Here is a 19,057-nt window from a genome sequence, read left to right on the forward strand (position 1 = left end):
TCTCTGCCCCAGTACGTGACTGTTGACCAGCTCTCAGGGATTCTGGGCAATGTCAGAGCTGACCTAGGGCTAGCCCCTCCTGCTTCCCCATTGGGCCATCCCACTTCAGGTTTCGCCCCTCAAGCTGCTTCGTCTGCAGGCTGCCTTCCTTCTCCTGTGCCACCTCTCTCCTCTTCCTTCATCTCTGCTGAGGTTTGTGTCCATTGCATTTCCCTCTTGCCACCCCTTGCACTTTCCAGGGGAACAATAGTGGCTAGCTGGAAGGAGGGCTTGTAAAACCTCAGAGGTCCCAAGCTGGGCGTCAGCACCCCCACACAATGTGCCTGGGATGGGTCCCAGAGAGAGGCTACCAGGCAATAGGGATCCCTTCTGGCCTGGGATGCAGTCTGAATCCTAGCAGGTAGGCATGCCCAGCACAGACACCACTAGCATCATCAGCACACCACCCCAGAGCCTGCAGCCTCAGCCAGAGCCCTCTTCCCCTGCACCCCAAACCCCCCTGCCCCCAGCCCCATTAGCTTGCCTTGGCGACCCTGGCAAACACTGAATCATCCATGGAGGCTGATCCCTCGCAGTGCAGAACACCCACATGGGGCAGAGGAAGAGCTGGTCCTGCTGCATGATCCCTCCACAGTGCCACACCAGCCCCTCTCGCCACCTCTAAAGCCTCCAGACTGATTTAATGTTGAGCTCTCATTTGGCTGTGATGAGGGAGCAGCATGGCTCATCCCTGGGGCAAGGTGCCCTGTGTGGGTGTGTCTGGCCACAGAAGGGAAGGCAGATGTGGGGCTCCAGGGCCTCTGACCCACAAGCAAGTAGGGAATTTTGTTTGCTCTGGATTCAGATGTGCAGCTGCCCTAGGGGCTGAATCCTTTTGCCAGGGACCCTTGTACTGCTCGGTCCACTGAACTGTCTGAATGAGCGCCCTCTGCTGGGCACTGCCATGCAGCCTTGAGGGGAGCTTGTTTCCCAGGAAAGGGGTGTCCACCTGGCCCTGGGAAGGTCCATCTTTGGAGTCTGCGGTGGGACCTGTGTTCCAGAATTCAGAGCTGAATTTCCGCAGAGCCTGGAGTTCAGGGCTGTCTGCGCTAGGGGCCAAGCATCCCGCACTGCCATGTCAGTCCACAGGGTGAGGGAGACGGGCTGGGATCCCCAGGTTCCTTCTCTCACTGCAAAGCAGAGTTGTGTGCTGCTCCCCTGCCCAGTGCCCTCATCACAACACTCAGCTGGAGGAGGAGCTAGGACTGGCAGCAAAGGGGAGCAGACCCAGCAAGAGGACTGGTAAGTGGTGAGAGTTCATGGCCTAGGACTGAGTTTATGCCAGGGATGTCTGACATCTTCCTGTGTGTGCAGGGTCCCTTGTGAGCCTTGCAGCATACCATAGGTGGAGGGGGAAGGAATGACACCCTTTTGAGCCCCAAGCCATGGGCATCTACTCAGAACAATCTGTCCCAACACTCCTGGGTTCAAAAGGGGTTTGAGAACACAGTGTCTCCGTCCCAGCCAGCCCGACCTCGACCCTGCTGCACTGTTGCCCCGCTTTGCTGCAGCTCCAGGGTGAAGCAGGAGTAGCTGTCTGCACACCAACACATTGCAAGTGTTGGTGCCTGTGTCCCCCCTCCCTGCCTGTGTCCCCTGCTGCCTTTCATTTATCTCAGCCCCTCTGTGAGGACTCACAGTGCTCCCACAGGGCTTCCGTGCCACATCCAGTTGGTTTTGCTCTAAGCCATGCAGACTCGGGTTGAGTGTCTGTGGCTTTCCAGTGCTCGCGGTAGCGCCTGTTGCTCTGGCTCCTTGATGATGGGGTTGCGGGTGGAAGATCCTGGAGCTGTTGTCAGCACAATGCTGGGATTTGGCTGCAGATGAAGGGTCCCATGTTTTTAATTCCCAGGAAGAAAGGGATGGCGCCAGTTGGGGCCCCTGGTGGGCTGTAGGGAGCTCTAGGTTCTGTTTCCCTCTCCCCACATCCAGGTCCCTGGTGTGAGCATGCAGGGATGGTGCAGGGTTTCTCTTACTGTTTCATCCTCCATCTCTCCCCTCCTGTCTCTCACACCCTCTCTCTTTAGATGGAGAAGCAGCTTCAGGGGGGCCCAGTGCAGCTTTCTGCCCTGGATTTAGAGAAGTGGTACATGGCTGGCTTCGAGGCCTCCTCCCCTGCCTCTCCTCACTCTTCCCCTCCTCCTCTTCCTGCTAAAGCTCACTCTTCTCGAAAGCTGTTCCAGGTAATTGCCCCACCCACTCCCCATCTCCAGGCCCTGCAGGGGTGGACAGTTATGGCCTTTTGGGTGCTCACAGGCTGCAGGGTTGGGATCACAGAGATGCCTGGGGAGGGAGCTCTTGGCAGCAAGGCCAGCTGCAGCTGGACTCAGCTAGTTAGATTAGTGAGACTGGTCACCCCATGAGGGAGTTTCCGAGCTAGAGATGTTCTGAGTCCCTTCCCAAAGCCAGCTGGGATGGAGGGAAGACAGAGGTAGGGTGACCCAGATTGCCAGTTAGTGTCAATTGACTCCGCTCCCATGAATCAATGGAGCCAATTTGCTCCCTTAGTGGATTTGACCCAGAATTTGGTTGTTGCTTTGATTTCCCACTGCCCGGCTGGGTCCGTTACTCTCACAATGTTGCAACTGGCGATTTTGGGGGGGGGGGAATTATTCGCTCAGGGAAGTATTTATTATTATTTATGCCATGTCATGCCAGCACACGGTGCTCAACAGACACATTAAAGAGCCACTCCCTGCCCTGTCTTGTGTAATTTAGGGTTCGTCTCCACAGAACACAGAATCAAAGTAATGAAATGATTTGTAGTTCACTTTTAGTTACTCCACTGCAAGTCTGTGAGCCCCAGTGCCAAGTGAGAGTGAATTAAATAGATTATTTATCAGTGTAAGACCTGTTGCAATAGCTGCTCATGCAGATTTTCCCTTGGGGAGCTGATGGTTCAGGTTACAGCCCCTTTCGTTAATTGGGTTCCAGACCAGCCCTTGATCTCAGCTGAGGAACAATAACCTGTTGAATGACATTAATGAGTGTGGAGAGGAGAGAAGTACCCGCAGTAAAAGGCCCCATCAGTATACCACAAGTCCCAGGCACCAAACCCCAGGAAGTAAGAGCTGACCCTCTCATGTCCAAGTCCGCTGCATGCAGCAGCAAGCTTCTTTAGTGCCTGGGGCTCTTCAGAGGAACCAGAGCAGCAGCAGTGGGAAGGTCTGAGCCCTCAATCTGTACCAGTGCATGTGCCATTCCATCTTCGTGGAGGTTGTACTGAGGTTTGTAGAGGTGACTAAGCACAACCTTATGGGCTCTGTGCTCACTCTCAATGAGTCCAGCTCACAGGAGCTCAGCTGCTGAGTCCAAAAGTTGCTTTTTCTCCAGGTTGGGACCCATCTCCTCACCAGGGGTAAAGGCTCTGCTATTGGAATAGAGTGTAAGGCAACCTAGAGGCCAGTTTGCTCTCACTGTCTAAGCCCTTGAAAGCAAGTGTGAGTCACAGACACTGCATCTGGAATGAAACACAATCTCACTGTAACAAGGTCTCTTCTCAATTTAACAGTGGGAGTTGGTTTTCAGAAGGGCAGGTGTTTGCTCAGAGAGGGCACGTTTCTGGGCCTGGGTATTTTGTACCCTGTGGAGCAGCTGGCCAGCATGGGGCACATTCAGACAAGATGGAGCAAAGCTATGGGGAATATCCTGTAGGGAAGGAGCCTGTGCTGAAGGACTGGGGCTGAAGGAGGGACGTAACTGAGATTAGCATTACCTCTGCTGCTGTTAACAAGCTGGGCTCTCAGGCAGCTGCTGTCTGCACGTGTCTTATATGTTGAAAAGATGCAGATCCTTCAGGTAGATCCAGGTTGCCATCGTATCAGAATCCCATTTTATCCTCCTGTTGCTACCTAGGCTCCTTTCCCCTCTCTCTGCCTCTTTCGGGGTTGGAGTGGTTCAAATGCCATGAATCTCTGTTACGGGTGCTGATGGCTATGGTAACCATCAACTCTCCCTAAGCCTCAGCCAGTCCACAGGGTCCTGTGCTGTGGCCTTCATCTGCCCTTCTTAGTCATGTCTGGGTTTGTGTCCAGGTCTATCGTGCTAAGATGGACAGCGACACCGGCAGCACCCTCCCACACACAAAGAGCGGGTCTGCATCATCCTCACAGCTCAGTGTGGCCACGCTGGGACGTAGCTCCTCCCCAAAGGTATGTGCTGAGGGGCGCTGCAGTACCAGCATTGTCACTCACTTCCCAAAGGAGGGGCTTGTTCCAATCCATTGACCCTGGGGCGCCCGGGCTCTGGGGCTCTTGGTCTGCAGGAAGATAGTTGGGGGGCACAGCCTGGAACCCTGACTTGATGCCCTTTCACAGCAGTACAGCAGGTAGATCTATTAATATCTCCATCAGCCAGACTGTGTATAACTAAGGCCCTTTACTGCAGTTTGAGCCCATGAGCCAGGGACTTGGCATCCCACGGGGGCTTCCTCATCCTTGTCTTTTCACATCCCTAGGGTCCCCTGCACCCACAGAATGGCACAGGTAGCCTGCCACGGAACCTGGCAGCCACACTGCAGGACATCGAGACCAAACGCCAGCTGGCCCTGCAGCAGAAGGGTAAGTGCCTGCTCCAAGGGCATCCCACAGCAGGGTGGGATTCAGTCTGCCCAGGGAGTGATAAAGGAGATGCTCCAAACTGCGGTGAGTGGTTTCTCTGGGAGCTGGGGTTGCTCTGCCCCTCCCAGGATGTTACTGCCCTTGCTTGTGCCATGTGTCCTGCACAAATATCTCTGCTCATTATGTGTTACTGCCGGCTGTGGTTCATTAGACATCCCACCTGGGGAACTCCCAGTGCCTTTCTCATGCAGTGGTAGGAGGAGAAACACCCACTTCCTAAGCTGGCGGCAAACAGTCTCTTTGCCTGGAGCTTTTACTACTCTGCCCTCCTGAATGATGCAGGCCCAGACCATGCTCTAGTCTGGCTGTGTGTCACAAACACATGAGGCTCTGGTGATGCTCACAATCGAGAGACGGGGAACGAGGGTTACCACCGATCTGCCTGTGGAGGGAGGGTTGGCTTGAAGAGAAGTTGTCTCTTTGTGAGAATGGTCCTGGGTCTCTTGCTCCCTGGGCTGGAGTTACCAGAAACTCAGCAAGTACCCAGCCCAGGTTGGGGAAATCCAAATCCACTGGGGAAAGATGCCCAAGCCTCTGCAACTTGGGCTGAGCTGAGCCTATGGTTTCTCCTCATGTACTGCACCTGCCTCCCAGGTGCTGGGGGATCAGTAACTGTTTGTGTTAGGAGGGGGGCCTGAGAACACCTGGGGGCCACAATTGAAACAGAACAACCATCTAGGTTGCTATAAGCCCCTCTCACTCCAAGGGGTGTGTCAGGCTGCTGCCTATGCCACTGGCTTTGGAGTCTGGAGCAGTAGCTGGGCCTGTCTTCAGAAGGGTGAAGGGCTGAGTTGACCCAGCTGGGATCTGAACCCATTTCCCGGGAGTCAGGGTGTCTTAGCTGATGCTTGGCCCCTGAGGCCATCCACTGGAGCCATAAACATGCCCACCATGAGGTGGTCTCTTCTAATGGGGGAGAGAAAATGAAGGAGTAAGGATCCACATCAGACCTTTTGACAGTCTTTTGACTTTAATATGACTGATCAAGTCAGCTGGAGTAGACCACGAGGATCATGGGAAGGGGAGAGGTCAGGACTCTCGCAGGTGGGTGGGGGGATGTCATCACTGAGTTGTCACATGCTGCTTTGCTGCACGTGAACAGCATTGGCCTGTCTAGCCCCAAGCGCTCAGCTCAGCTGGCAATTCCCAGACTCTGTCCATGCTTGGCCCTGGTCATGCTCCAGTGTGGCTGTTGCTAGCAGTTGCTGTGACCCATGTGCACAAGGCTGTCTTGCCGGAGAGCCCAGCTAGGCCTTTAGCAGTTTGGCAGGATTCTCGGAGGAAGAACTCCCATCAGTGATAGACCCAGCAGTGCTCCCAACAGGTTTCATCTTGCGACTCGGTTGCAATCCCTCTGACCCTTGTGAGATCTGTTCATTGGCAAGACAATAGCATGGTCCTACAACACAATGAAATGTGGCAGGTCCCATCTGCCCACAGTAACTGTGCTGGGCGGCAGCATGGCTGATCTAACACTGTAGATGAGACTAAAACCTTAGCTAACCCTGCACAAGGGCACCCTTCCCAGCAGCAGCCACAGGGAGAAGGCAATGCCCAGAGGAAGAGGAAGAAACCAGGAGCCTACCAGGTTTGGTTTGGCTCTGACACAGACATTATGGCTCTCTCATGATCTCTTGCTTTTCCCCTCACTCCCAGCTCCACACAGTGCATCTCCAGCTGTTACACTCCCAAGAGAGCCATTGCAGCCAGGCGATGTGTCAGTTAGAGAGTTGGAAAGGCTAGGACTCCTAGATCAGCCCTAGGACTTGGAAAGGCTAGGACTCCTAGGCAGCAGCATGGCTGTGTGGTTCAAGAAGACACCTGATGCCATCTGCCAAGGGTGGGGAGGAGGTACAGACCCAAGCCCAAGGTGTCAGTGTGTCTGTGAGTCCGTCTGCTTGCAGTGCTGGACAAACTGGCCAGATGCTTCCGGGGCATCTTCCCCCAAGAGCATCTCCAGCTTGCACTTGGGAACCAGCTTATTTTCCCCTGGCATTAGGGGCTGGTGCTGACTGACGCAGATGGCTTGTTCTGACCAGCTCAGGTTTCCCCTGGATCAGAGAGCACAGCCTGGAGGGAAGCCCTGAGCATTTTTCTCCCCCATAGGCCATGTCAGCCAACACCTTTCCTACTTCGGTCAAATGAGCTCTGCAGGATCCTGCCTGCCTCCTCTTCCTGCACAGCAGCATTTCCAGTGACAGCAGCTCAGTTTGAGCCTTTCGGTGCCTGTGCCTGCCAAGCAAAGTGCCGAAAGCTGGAGATCCTTCAGGAACCTGCTGCCTAGTCCTTCTGCCTCCCTGCATCCCCCCCTCTCCCTGCTACACCCCCCAAAGCCCCACTGAGCACGCAAACCTAGTATCAGGCTGCCTGGTCTATGAATGCTTTGCCCAGCCCTGCCAGAATGAAGCATGCGCCCTCCCCTTGCTGTCTCTGCTCTGAGTGTCTGAGGGGATGGGCTGGAGGCCAGGGGAAAGTAGAGGCCCAGCTGGGATGGTCCATGCAAGCTGGGAACCTTGAAGGTTGGATCTGGCTATGTGCATTTTTGGCAGGAGGGAGGAGTGGGGGTAACTGATCTAAATGGGTCTGGAAAAGGTGAGGAGCCCCTTATGGAGTCACATTGGGAGCTTCCAGTGCATCCACCCAGTGATCCAAGAACACAGCATGGCAGTGGGGTGTGCCGTCGGTGGCCAGTATCATCCAGGCAGTTGGGTCAGACCTGCCTGATTCCTGTCTCACTGCCAGCTCCCAGATGGGAATTAGAGCTGGGTAAAGTCGCCATGCGGCAGTGCTGCTGCAGCTGCACAGTAGTGGCAGTGGCTCCAACTCCTCAGGGTGAGTGACTTTCCAGGGAAGCCCTGGTTTCTTGGCTGCTGCATGGCAGTAATGTGCATCCTGCCCAGAGACCAGGCTTATCCCTGGCTCCTCACATGCACAGCAGGGAATTCCCTTTGCCTTCAGACTCAGTCACAGCTGCGGTTTGAATCCACATTTATCTCTATCCCACTTACTCTGCATTCCCACAGTGCTGGATAGGGGCTGCCACAGGAGCTGTAAAGAGGTTTGGCCATGGGTGAGGGAGTTCTCTGAAGACTTAGTGTGCTGCTTCCCCTTTGGCTGAACAGGCAGACATGAGGAGACAGGGGCATGTTTGTCCTGGGAAATGGATGGGCATGCACAGTGTTTAGCAGGGTGGGTATTCTCGCACTTGCATGGATATTATAGGAGTCTCTCTGCTCACCGTCATTAATGCTCTGATAGGTGTAGACATATTTATGGACACTTAGACAGCCACATACTTGTAAGTCCAATCACGCACTATGTGGACTTAGTCCATGACAGCTGGATGCACTGGGCAATTCAGACTCGTGCCTTCCTGGCCAGAGATGGCACAGTAGCAGAAGCTCTGTGTGAGCCATGAGCCCCAGGCAGTCATGGCGCTGGGCACAGAGTGCAGGCTGCTTGAAGGCTGCCTGCCAGTGCCCAGGCCATAGCTACAGTAGCCAGTCAGGCCCCCTCCTTGCCCCTGGTGATCTGCCCTCTGTTCTTCTTCCCTTGGGGTACAGGGCAGCAGGTGATTGAGGAGCAGAAGCGGCGCCTGGCGGAGCTGAAGCAGAAAGCAGCTGCTGAGGCGCAGTCCCAGTGGGAAGCCCTGCACGGGCAGCCTCACTACCCCCCTTCTTCCTACCCTCCGCTCATGCATCACTCCATTCTCCATCATCATCCTCCCCATGGCATCGGGCACCGGGCCGAGGACATGGACCACGCCTATGACACACTCAGCCTGGAGAGCTCAGACAGCATGGAAACCAGTATCTCCACTGGTGGCAACTCAGCCTGCTCGCCTGATAACATGTCCAGGTAATCCGGGCGCCTGCTCCAAGCCTCCATGGGCAGTGTAATACCTGCCCTCTGGGCAGCCTGCAGAGGGGAGGGGTGCACATGGGCTGGTCCCTGTCCTGACAACAGGTGATGTGGAGAGAATCCGGCCCGTTCAGGAGAGACGTCAGCACATTCCAGATGCCTGGCCTGACCTAAGGGAGTAGCCAGCTGGTTTGGGACTGAAAGCCTTTCACCAGAGGGCCGCCAGGTTGGTAATGAGCAAAGCGTGTCCAGTGGCCTCTGTATGGGGTGAACTGGGAGGGGCTCAGTGAGCCTAAGGTACCTGAGGTCTCTGATGGGCGTTTACTCCGGGCAGCATCTGCCACAGTTCACATGGCCGTGGCAACACTATTTTTAGCAAACTTGCTAGATGAGAGTTAGCACAGGTGCATCTACATGAGCTGAGAATCACCCCGCCCCCACAGCTGAGGGCAGGAGCCTGGTCATTCAGGGCAGGGGGAGAAGGGACCTGGTCACTAGCAGGAGGGAGGGCTAGTTAATAAGTGCAGGGGCCTACAGAGTTTCACTGGGTTGACAGATGAGCCATTTGTGAGCATTTCTGACAACTTCATTGCAGCCACCTTCCATCATCCATCCCACACACCCCAACCCCGCTCCCCTGCTCTGAGACTCCCCAAACTCCTCAGCACTCGTCTCAGAATCCTTGGGCAATAACAGCCCCCGCCCCCAGCTGATTGTTGGAGGGCTGGATGAACCCGGTGAAGCTTGAGGCGGCTCCCCTTGCTCTGCCCAACATGAGAGCCTGACTGTCAGGCTCTAAGCGCAGGGTGTTGGGAAGTTACTGTGCTGGGCTGTGCACAGCAGCCATGCAAGTTGGGGATTTACTGGCTTGTGTATGCTCTTTGGGAAGGAATCCAGAGCTCAGGCGTGTCAGTAAAATCATGAATTCTGTCTGTCTGGAGGTCCATCCTGGCTCTGTCTGCTCTGCAGCAGGGTGTTGGCAGAAAAAAAAGCCCATAGAGCTTGTTCATGTTAATTCTGTCGGTGTCTGTGGTGATTGGTGGTGTGAGACAATCCTGTGGCAGATGCAGTGTTTAGAGGCAGCTCTAGATGTATGAGAGGCATTGGGCTGGGGCAGAGCAGGCTGTGTGGCCCCATTTGATTCTCCAGGTTACCTACCCTCTACAATGACAGGTTTCAGAGTAACAGCTGTGTTAGTCTGTATTCACAAAAAGAAAAGGAGTACTTGTGGCACCTTAAATTGGTTAGTCTCTAAGGTGCCACAAGTACTCCTTTTCTTTTTGCCTCTACAATGAATCCCTGACTGCAAACAGATCCCAATAAAACCCATGGTTGGCATCATGGCTTGGACCCACAGTGTTCTGCATCCCAGATCCAGGTCCCTCCCCCTCAAGCGAATGGAGAATTTCCATTAGCTGTTCCAGGGCCTTTATATTCTAGCCCTTTGGGACAGGAGTTGTCTTCCTTCAGGCAGCACCACAGTACACTCATACAGATTTCCCTGGATGTCAAGTGAACGATCCATGTGTGGGTGTCTCCCTGAGGGGGACACATGCTCCCAAAATGTGTTTGTGGGCCCCTGCTGGGCTGAGACAGAGAGGGGGGTGCAGTGTCCAAGTGCAGAGGGACTCATCATACCTCCTCCACAGAGTAGATGCCACTGCCAGTTAATCCCTGGGAGCCCTTTCTGTGAAAAATCATTCCCTCACCGAGGTCTGGCTCACTAATCTTGACCCTGAACTCTCAGGGAACTGGGAGTTTGCTTGGCCCTGCTGCCTAACTAGTGCCCAGGGGTGAGCGAGCATGGGATTCCTAACTGCTATCCTTTCCGGACACACTCTCCACCTGTGTGGAGCAGCCAGGCTCCTGGCCCAAGCGGGGATTGCAGGCTGTGATGGTATCAGCTTTGTCTTGCAGTGCCAGTGGGGTGGAGGCAGTGAAGATCGAGGAGATGGAGAAGATGCTGAAAGAGGCCCATGCAGAGAAATCTCGCCTGATGGAGTCACGGGTGAGTTGGGTCTGTATGCCAATGCTAGGGAGCTACACTCAGGAGCATTCTCACCCTCTGTTTATGGGGACGAGGAAACTTGCATGGAGAGGGGATCCAGTCTCCAGGGTTGCCAGCCATCCACTGTCACACCCACAAGTCCTGCGTCATTGAGTAGTGCCTGTGGTAGCTAATGCCAGGCATGAGGTAGGCAGGGCAGAGAGGGGATCTTGCCATGTCCTTTACTTGGCAGGAGCGCGAGATGGAGCTGCGGCGACAGGCCCTGGAGGACGAGCGCAGGCGACGGGAGCAGCTGGAGCGGAGGCTGCAGGATGAGACGGCTCATCGGCAGAAGCTGATAGAGAAGGAGGTCAAGATGCGAGAGAAGCACTTCTCCCAGGTGAGGGGAGGGCTGTGGAGCAGAGAGGAGGACAGAGCAGGGAATCAGGGGGCAGTCCTTTTCCATCTGTCTCTGGTGTTAAGGAGGCTGCATAGTGCCGTTTCAGCCATAGACCTAGCATCCATGCATGCATGGAAGGTGCCACCTGGCATGCAGTTCTCTTGGTCTGATGTTGGAGCATCTGGGGCTGAAGGGTAGGGAAAGGGTCAGGGTCTCTTGTCCCCTTTTGAGACTTAGCCAGCACAGGCCCCATGGCACTCCTAGCATCCAAGATGCTGCCACCAGTTGTGTCACCCTCCTAAGTGCTCAACTCTCCCACTTCCTTTACTCTCAAGGGCGGCGACTGCCATTGGGGTGGCACTGACGAGGCTGCGTTGCTTCTCCAGGCACGGCCATTGACCAGGTATCTCCCCATCCGCAAGGAGGATTTCGACTTGAAGACACATATTGAGTCCTCAGGCCACAATGTGGACACCTGCTATCATGTCATCCTGACCGAGAAGATGTGCAAGGGGTACCTGGTCAAGATGGGCGGCAAGATCAAGTCCTGGAAGAAGCGTTGGTTCGTCTTCGACCGTATGAAACGCACAGTCTCCTACTATGTTGGTAAGAGCGCCCCACTGTTGCCCTACTTTCCCCCAGTCTCTGTACAAATACCCCACCCAACTGCCACCAAAGGTGTATTTAACCCTCAGGAGGACTCATCACATCCATGTCACTGACGGTGTCTCAGGGATGTCTCTCCTGCTGTGGCTGCCAGAATCCCTGGCTCTAGCTAACCCATGTGAAGTCTGGCTCAGTTCCAGCTGGGAGCCAGCCTCCACGCTCTTGTCTTGCTGCCTCCTTCTCTGTGAAGCCTGGTGCTGACAGTGCCTTGCCTTTCTCTCTCATGCAGATAAACATGAGACGAAGCTCAAGGGAGTGATCTATTTCCAAGCCATAGAGGAGGTTTATTATGACCATCTCCGCAGTGCTGCTAAGGTGAGGCCTGGGCCCTGCCCTGGGTGTGGGCTGGGGAAGGGGAAGGGCTGGCTGGTTAATGCTGTTCCTGGGAGGATAGGGGGGGTCCTCAAGTGCAATGGTGCAAGCACAGCCTTACAGCACCGGGCCGCAGGAAGCAACATTCTGGGGAAGCAGGGCTTCATGAAGAAGCCCATTTGCATCACTATGCCCACCCCAGTGACAAGTTGCAGCACTGTGATGTGTCATGGGCCCCTGGGAGCCACAGATGTCCCACAAACTCGAGAATTGCCCCACTGTAGCCAGCAGGGCCCAGGCCCTTGGCACCAGAAAGTGTGCCATTCTGGGCCAACAGGGACAGTGCAGGGCCTGTGCTATAGAGCCTCTCTCCCACCCCAAGGGATGGGTGGGATTAGTTACTGCCAAGGCTTCCTGGAGTCCAAATCAGGTTGTGGCCAGTGGCCCAGATGCCAGAAATGGCCTTAGTGCTGCCCATTGTCCAGGTCACTGCTGCGCTCTCCACCCAGGGGTGGGTGACTGTGACCTTGCCAGAGGTTCAATTGGCATGGGGGTGGATGTGGCTGGGAAGGGGTGTTATCTCCAGGCACCTGGAGGGCGACACTGCGGCAGCTTGCCCAGCACTGTGCGCTGAATCCTGTGGTACTGCCTGAGCCACCTCCTCATATCTGCAGGGGGAACTCCAGCAAGCACTCACTGTCTGTCTGCTGGGAGATACAAATCCAGCATGTCGGGGGGGGCAGACAGTACGATGCCTGCACTTGGGCCACTAGCATGTCCCTGGACATCACAGAGTCTTGGCCCTACAGGAATGAGTGGGAGACAGGCCGAACTACCTCTGGGACCTCATTTCCTGCAGCTTTCCCCAGAGCAATACTACTGACTGGAGACCTCTGCATGCATAGGCCTGTGCTCACAAATCATACTGCATGGTCAGCTGGACAAGCGTAACAGTATCTGAACCCAGGGCAGGCTGAGCTCTTTGTCTATTTCTCTCTCTTTTTTCCCCCTCCTCCTTCCTATTCAGAAAGGACTTTTCAACCTCAGCCTAGCAAATGTATGTATCCTGCCCTCTGGGCTCTGCTGTGCCAAGCACTAACCCTGCTTTCACAACGGGTTCCCATTAACCCTTTGCTGCCAGGAGTGCTCTAACCCGTTTTGTGTTGGTACTAACAGCAGAACTCTCAGGCTGCCAGTCCTGGGACCAGGGGACCCTGGGGTTCAGGTGCAGCCAGAACCAGCCTTGTTCCTTCAGAAAGCGGGGTGCGCTCAGCCACCTGTCTCTCTAACCTAACCACACCAGCCCCCCTTCCCTCATTCCCATCCCAAAACCCCTCTTCCTGGGGGATGGGTGCCTTGAGGCAATAAAGTAGCTGAAGTTGCAAGTGCCCTTGGAGTCCCTGGGGAGTGATGATGCAGGCTTTGCAGGGGTGAAGGCCCTTTCCATTCCTGGAACCTTGCAGCAGCTAGCAATGCTCCATCAGCACTGAACAAGCTGCAAGGCCCCAGCGCATGAGGTGCCTGGTCCCCTCTTGCCATAAACATAGCTGAGCTCTGGGGCCCCCAGTCACTGGACGAGCAAGGGCCAAACTCAGTGTGTTTTTAACATGTGACTTTCACCCAAGGGGAGAGATTTCTCAGTTTAAAACCAAGGTTTTGAAAGCTGCTAGTGGCACAGTGATGAAGCAGGGCTGCACTGCTCTCTCTGTGCGGCCAGGAGACAGCAGGTGTTAAACCCAAACATTACAGTTTTGCTGGCTGGCTTTAAAATTAATAACAAAGTGTGGAAAAATAGCTACCAGTGTACACCTCTGAATCCCAGCAGCCTTCATATGGCACCAGAGGAGAAATTTCAGCTGGAATCTGCTACGGGGAAATGAGGAAAACGGATCTAAAGTATCTGGGAGCACATCGCGGAGGGGCAGTAGCACGAGCCAGCACGATTTTATCTGAAGATAATGCAGCCTGCTGCTGGAACCAGCATGTGACCCCTTGAAGGTCAAGAAGCTGCCACCGCTGTTGGGCTGAAGGGAGAGCAGTGTGACTCCAGGAGCAGGCATGACTAGGCCCTGAGCTGCCTGCCAGTGGAATTGATTGAAAAGTCTTGTTGGCCTTTGACAGAGCTGGAGAGTCCCATATGCTGCAGAAGGGGAACGTCTCTTTACTTGCACTGTAATTCCATGCTGGCATCATGGGGGGAAACCCTTTCCAGCACTGTCTTCCCTGAGGCTGCCTATAGCTGCAGTGGGAGTGTCTGGCTGATGTTGACAGCTTTCTGAATGAAATGAGAGTGACTTTTCAGACCCCTGGTGCAGTGGAGCAGGGTTCAGATGCTCAAGGCTGGGGTCACAGAAGAATCACATCCAAACCTGAGGGACAACCATCATGTATCAGGCCCTTGCATCGCTGTGAAACACTCAGACTTTGAAATCCCACAGGACTGGCTCCAGGTCTTCATTCTTCTGAGTTCCATGCAGGTCACTCCATGGGGGTGTGTGTCTTGGATGAGATCTTGAAGCCCAAGAGCCATTCCATTCTGCCTGGACCTACATCTGCAAACATCATGCCTACAGTTTCTGCCTTCTTATCTCTGCCTCATTGCAGAGAACAAGGGAAATCAGGGCAGGGATGAGCCCAGAAGACAGCAAAGCCATGTCTGAGGAGAGCATGGTAGCAAGGAACTGCTATGGCAACAACCCAGAGGAATATGGACGTCCCTGCTTCTCCCTGTGGAGCCTGAACAGCATTTCCCCAGCTGGAGAAGACAGGACTAGGGAGGTGGCAATAAGAACTGGCTGGTGGAAGGAGTCGGGGCTCTCACCTGGAGCCCAAGGAAGGAAGTCAAACGGAGGGAGACAAGAGTTTGAACCCAGGGTTCACTACAGCCTGCCTAGGCTCGGGGCTTACCAGAATGGGCTGTTCTTCAGGTCTCTGTACGGCCTTCAGGGCTGCCTATGTGGAGTTCCAGCTGACTAATCAAGCCAACAGTTTGGACAACGCTATGGGAGTGTCAGTGCAAATGCTTGGCGAGGTACCGCGAGGTACATTCATCCCTGAGGAGCCTATGAGTCTCTGGCAAGGCTCCCCGTGGAGAAGCGGTTTGGAGAGAGCTCTCCAGTAGCCCAGATATGGGCCCTGGTCTTTGGTGTAGGTAGTGCTCATGGGCTTCCTCATTCCTGCCTCTTGAAGTTGTTCCACTTGATTTGACTATTCTTCTGGCCAGGCCAAAAGCCAGAGTTACTCTATAGTCCAGTAGTTAGGGTACTAGCTTGGGTCTTGGAGAGCCTGGTTCAAATGTTTAGCAGGAGTTTGCATAGGGATTTCCTGCCTCCTCGGTGATTGCCCTTTAGGGTGGAACATCCATGTCTGAACCCCCTCCCTTTCTCAGGAGGCCATTCCCACCTTGGGACAGGGAGGGGATTTGGACAGGGCTTGCCCACCTCTGACTCTCCCTGGGAGGTGGGAGCTCCCTGTTCACATCCCTCAGCAGCGAAGGGGAGTGACCTGGGTCTGCCACAGCCTGGGTGTGTATCCTAGCTGCTGGGGACAAGAGTGATTTGGGTCTTTTGTATGGCCACAATTACTCATTAAACCAGCTAAGAGCTGCTCTGTATAGTCCAGTCAATTTACAAGGCCCTGCACCTCAGGCACCACATCCCCTCCACTGAGGCAGAGGGGAAATTTGAACCAGGGTCACTCACATCCCAGAGAAGTGCTCTAACCCCCATACCATCAAGAACTGTGGAGGTAGACTTTGGCCCAGTTATGATGTAAAGTGGACCAGTGTCAATAGAAAAGACTGAGGGAACCCTATGTCAGAATGCCTTCCAGTCCAGCATTTAGGCCCTTCACTTGAGAGATAAGGGAGCCTGCTTCAAATCCCATCTCAACCAGCAGAAAAGGGATTTGAACCAGCAATTCACCACCCTGTTGGGGGAAGAATCCAACCACTGGATTACAGCAGGATTCAATGTAGGTTCTAGCCAAATTACTATTGAGTAGGGCTGTCCTACTCAACTCAAAAAAATTAATTGTGATTAATTGCACTTATAACAAATTGAAATTTATTAAATATTTTTGGATGTTTTTCCTACATTTTCAGTATTGATTTCAATTACAACACAATACAAAGTGCACAGGGCTCGCTTTATATTATTATTATAGATTACAAATATATGTACTGTAAAAATGATTTTTAAAAGTATTTTTCAATTCACCTCATACAAGTACTGAAGTGCAATCTCTTTATTGTGAAAGTGTAATTTACAAATGCAGATTTTTTTGTTTTGTTACATAACTGCACTCAAAACCAAAACAGTGTAAAACTTTAGAGCCTACAAGTCCACTCAGTCCTACTTCTTATTCTGCCAAATCGCTAAGACAAATAAGTTTGTTTACATTGACGGGAGATAATGCTGCCTGCTTCTTATTTACAATGTCACCAGAAAGTGAGAACAGGTGTTCGCATGGCACTTTTATAGCCGGCGTTGCAAGGTATTTACATGCCAAATATGCTAAACATTTGTATGCCCCTTCATGCTTCGGCCACCATTCCAGAGGACATGCTTACATGCTGATGATGCTCGTTAAAAAAAAAATGCGTCAATTAAATTTGTCACTGAACTCCTTGAGGGGAGAATTGTATCTCTCCTGCTCTGTTTTACCCGCATTCTGCATATATTTCATGTTATAGCAGTCTCGGATGATGACCCAGCACACGTTCATTTTAAGAACACTTTCACAGCAGATTTGACAAAACGCAAAGAAGATACCGATGTGAGATTTCTAAAAAAAGCTACAGCACTCGACTCAAGATTTAAAAATCTGAAGTGCCATCCAAAATCTGAGAGGGACAAGGTGGGGAGCATGCTTTTAGAAGTCATAAAAGAGCAACACTCTGATGTGGATACTACAGAACCCAAACCACCAAAAAAGAAAATCTTCTGCTTGTGGCATCTGACTCAGATGATGAAAATGAACATGCGTCGGTCCGCACTGCTTTGCATTGTTATCAAGCAGAACCCATCATTAGCACGGAAGCATGTCCTCTGGAATGGTGGTTGAAGCATGAAGGACCACATGAATCTTTTGTGCATCTGGCACGTAAATATCTTGCAACGCCAGCTACAACAGTGCCATGCAAACGCCTGTTCTCACTTTCAGGTGATATTGTAAACAAGAAGCAGGCAGCATTATCTCCTGCAAATTGTAATCAACCTTGTTTGAGTGATTGGCTGACCAAGACGTAGGACTGAGTGGACTTGTAGGCTCTAAAATTTTACATTGTTTTATTTTTTAATTGAGTTTGGTTTTTTCTACATAATTCTACATTTGTAAGTTCAACTTTCATGATAAAGAGATTGCACTACAGTACTTGTATGAGGTGAATTGAAAAATACATTTTTTTTGTTTTTTACAGTGCAAATATTTGTAATAAAAAATAAAGTGAGCACTGTACACTTTGTATTCTGTGTTGTAATTGAAATTACTATACCTGAAAATGTAGTAAACATCCAAAGATAATTAAAATAAATGGTATTCTATTATTGTTTAACAGCGCAATTAATTGTGATTAATTTTTTTTAATTGCTTGACAGCCCTACTATTGAGTTATTTAATGAAGGGGGACCAGCTTCAATAGGGAAGAGTAAAGGCCCTCCCTCCTCCATTGGAATACCACCTGTCCTGCACTTAGGCCATACACTTAGCATTTGAACCGTTTACCTCTTAATACTTTTGCCTAACAGAGTGCTTTCCTTGCCCTAATGGAGCCAACTGATTTTCTGAATGCTTCCTAGGGTGCATAATTAACATGGGGAGAGGGTTTCAGTCACTGCAACAGATGCTCCAATGGGAGCAAGGCTACAGAACTGTTCTAACTGCATTTGTCTTTATTTTCTTCTAGCAACTAGCAGATATTCTCCCCATTCACTTCCGAAGAGAGGTTTGTCTCAGTGCACTTGTCTCTCTGCCTCTCACTCTTTCCTCTTGTTTTGTGGGGTGGTGTGACCTTGCCTGACTGGTTGGGTCCCCAGCCTGTTTGTAGCAGTCTGTGTGCTCATTTGTTTTTAACTGGCAATGCAGAGTCTTGCTCAACCCAGCAGTCTCTGACCTCCCTGCACAAAAGGCAGTTTCACTAGGAATACACTCTGCAATGGGCTCTATTTCTGTATTGCACTTGGTGTTTCTGGACCAGCAGCCTAAGGCTCCTTCCCTCTGCCTCTGAGCCTCACCCTCTCTCTGCAATGGGGTGGGGGGTTCCTTTACAAGATTGACTGGGTGTATGGTGTGCATGGCCAATACAGTCTCGCCCTAGAGTGCTTTGGGCCTGCTCCCAGAGGAGAGAGAGAGGAAGTTTTCCCTTCAACTTTGATAGGAGCAGGATCAGGTACTGTGGAAAAAATAGTGACTAGGGTGAATGAGCATCCCTCGCATTTGCCATTGGGGTTTCATGCAGGAGAGATCAAAGTGTGGGTTGGAACCACAAGCACTTGGGGGCTGTGATGGGGCTGGGCTGAACAAAATGGGGAGAGCATTTTAGGTGGCTGGACTCTGGGTTGCAGAGATAGGGGAGAGTAGGAGGTATCACCACCTCCTTTGACCAGGTCCAGCAAAGTGCCATATATCTGTCTCCTACTGACTCCAGGGACAACTGAGGCCCCTGCAGCAGGCTTCAAGACTAAGGCTCCACCTCTGCACCCACCCAGCTTCTCAAGTATCTTTCCCAAATGGCAGCAGCTTGGGTGGAGCTGAGGGCGGGTTGGATTTTCCTTAAGCAGTAGGGTGTTGAGAAATATCCTCAAGGTATCTGGGGCATGCATGCATGGAATGAGTTTGTGTGATCAGAATCTGCTCAGCATGTGGTCTCCCCAAACAAGTAGTAGCCTTGACTCTAAGCAGCCTCTGCAACAGACTGAGAGCTGTGAATGTAACATCCCCATTAAATTGTTGGGGTAGCTCCAGGGCTGAGATCAATGAATACGGCTGTTTCTAGCATTCAGCTGCCAATTTCAGTTGGTACCACATGTAAACTCTGCCCCTATCTAGCATGACTCAGAGTATGCCCTGGGTATTTGTATCCTATGCGAGTTGCCTAATGCTGGCCACAGAATCTGCCAGTGCACGGAAGCCAGACCTGCAGCTCCCTTCTGCCCTTGGTAAGGTTCATATGCC

At 52.5% G+C, this 19,057-nt stretch overlaps 1 protein-coding gene across 4 annotated transcripts in view; it reads left to right on the forward strand.

Annotated features, from left to right (window-relative positions):
* PHLDB1 (pleckstrin homology like domain family B member 1) overlaps window positions 1–19,057 on the forward strand; it is a 117,280-nt gene that overhangs the window by 95,125 nt on the left and 3,098 nt on the right. For 2 of the 4 annotated variants that reach the window (XM_074936835.1, XM_074936836.1), the window contains 7 exons: window positions 4,074–4,190; window positions 4,496–4,598; window positions 8,222–8,516; window positions 10,437–10,527; window positions 10,760–10,906; window positions 11,293–11,512; window positions 11,802–11,887. In XM_074936835.1, the coding sequence (XP_074792936.1) occupies window positions 4,074–4,190; window positions 4,496–4,598; window positions 8,222–8,516; window positions 10,437–10,527; window positions 10,760–10,906; window positions 11,293–11,512; window positions 11,802–11,887 (1,059 nt within the window). Of the gene's footprint in view, window positions 1–12; window positions 193–2,066; window positions 2,223–4,073; window positions 4,191–4,495; window positions 4,599–8,221; window positions 8,517–10,436; window positions 10,528–10,759; window positions 10,907–11,241; window positions 11,513–11,801; window positions 11,888–12,911; window positions 12,942–17,789; window positions 17,829–19,057 lie in introns of all 4 variants that reach the window. The other 2 variants (XM_074936833.1, XM_074936834.1) reach the window with 2 other exon arrangements.

The sequence above is a fragment of the Natator depressus genome, chromosome 22 (genome assembly GCF_965152275.1).
Source record: "Natator depressus isolate rNatDep1 chromosome 22, rNatDep2.hap1, whole genome shotgun sequence".
Taxonomy (NCBI): domain Eukaryota; kingdom Metazoa; phylum Chordata; order Testudines; family Cheloniidae; genus Natator; species Natator depressus.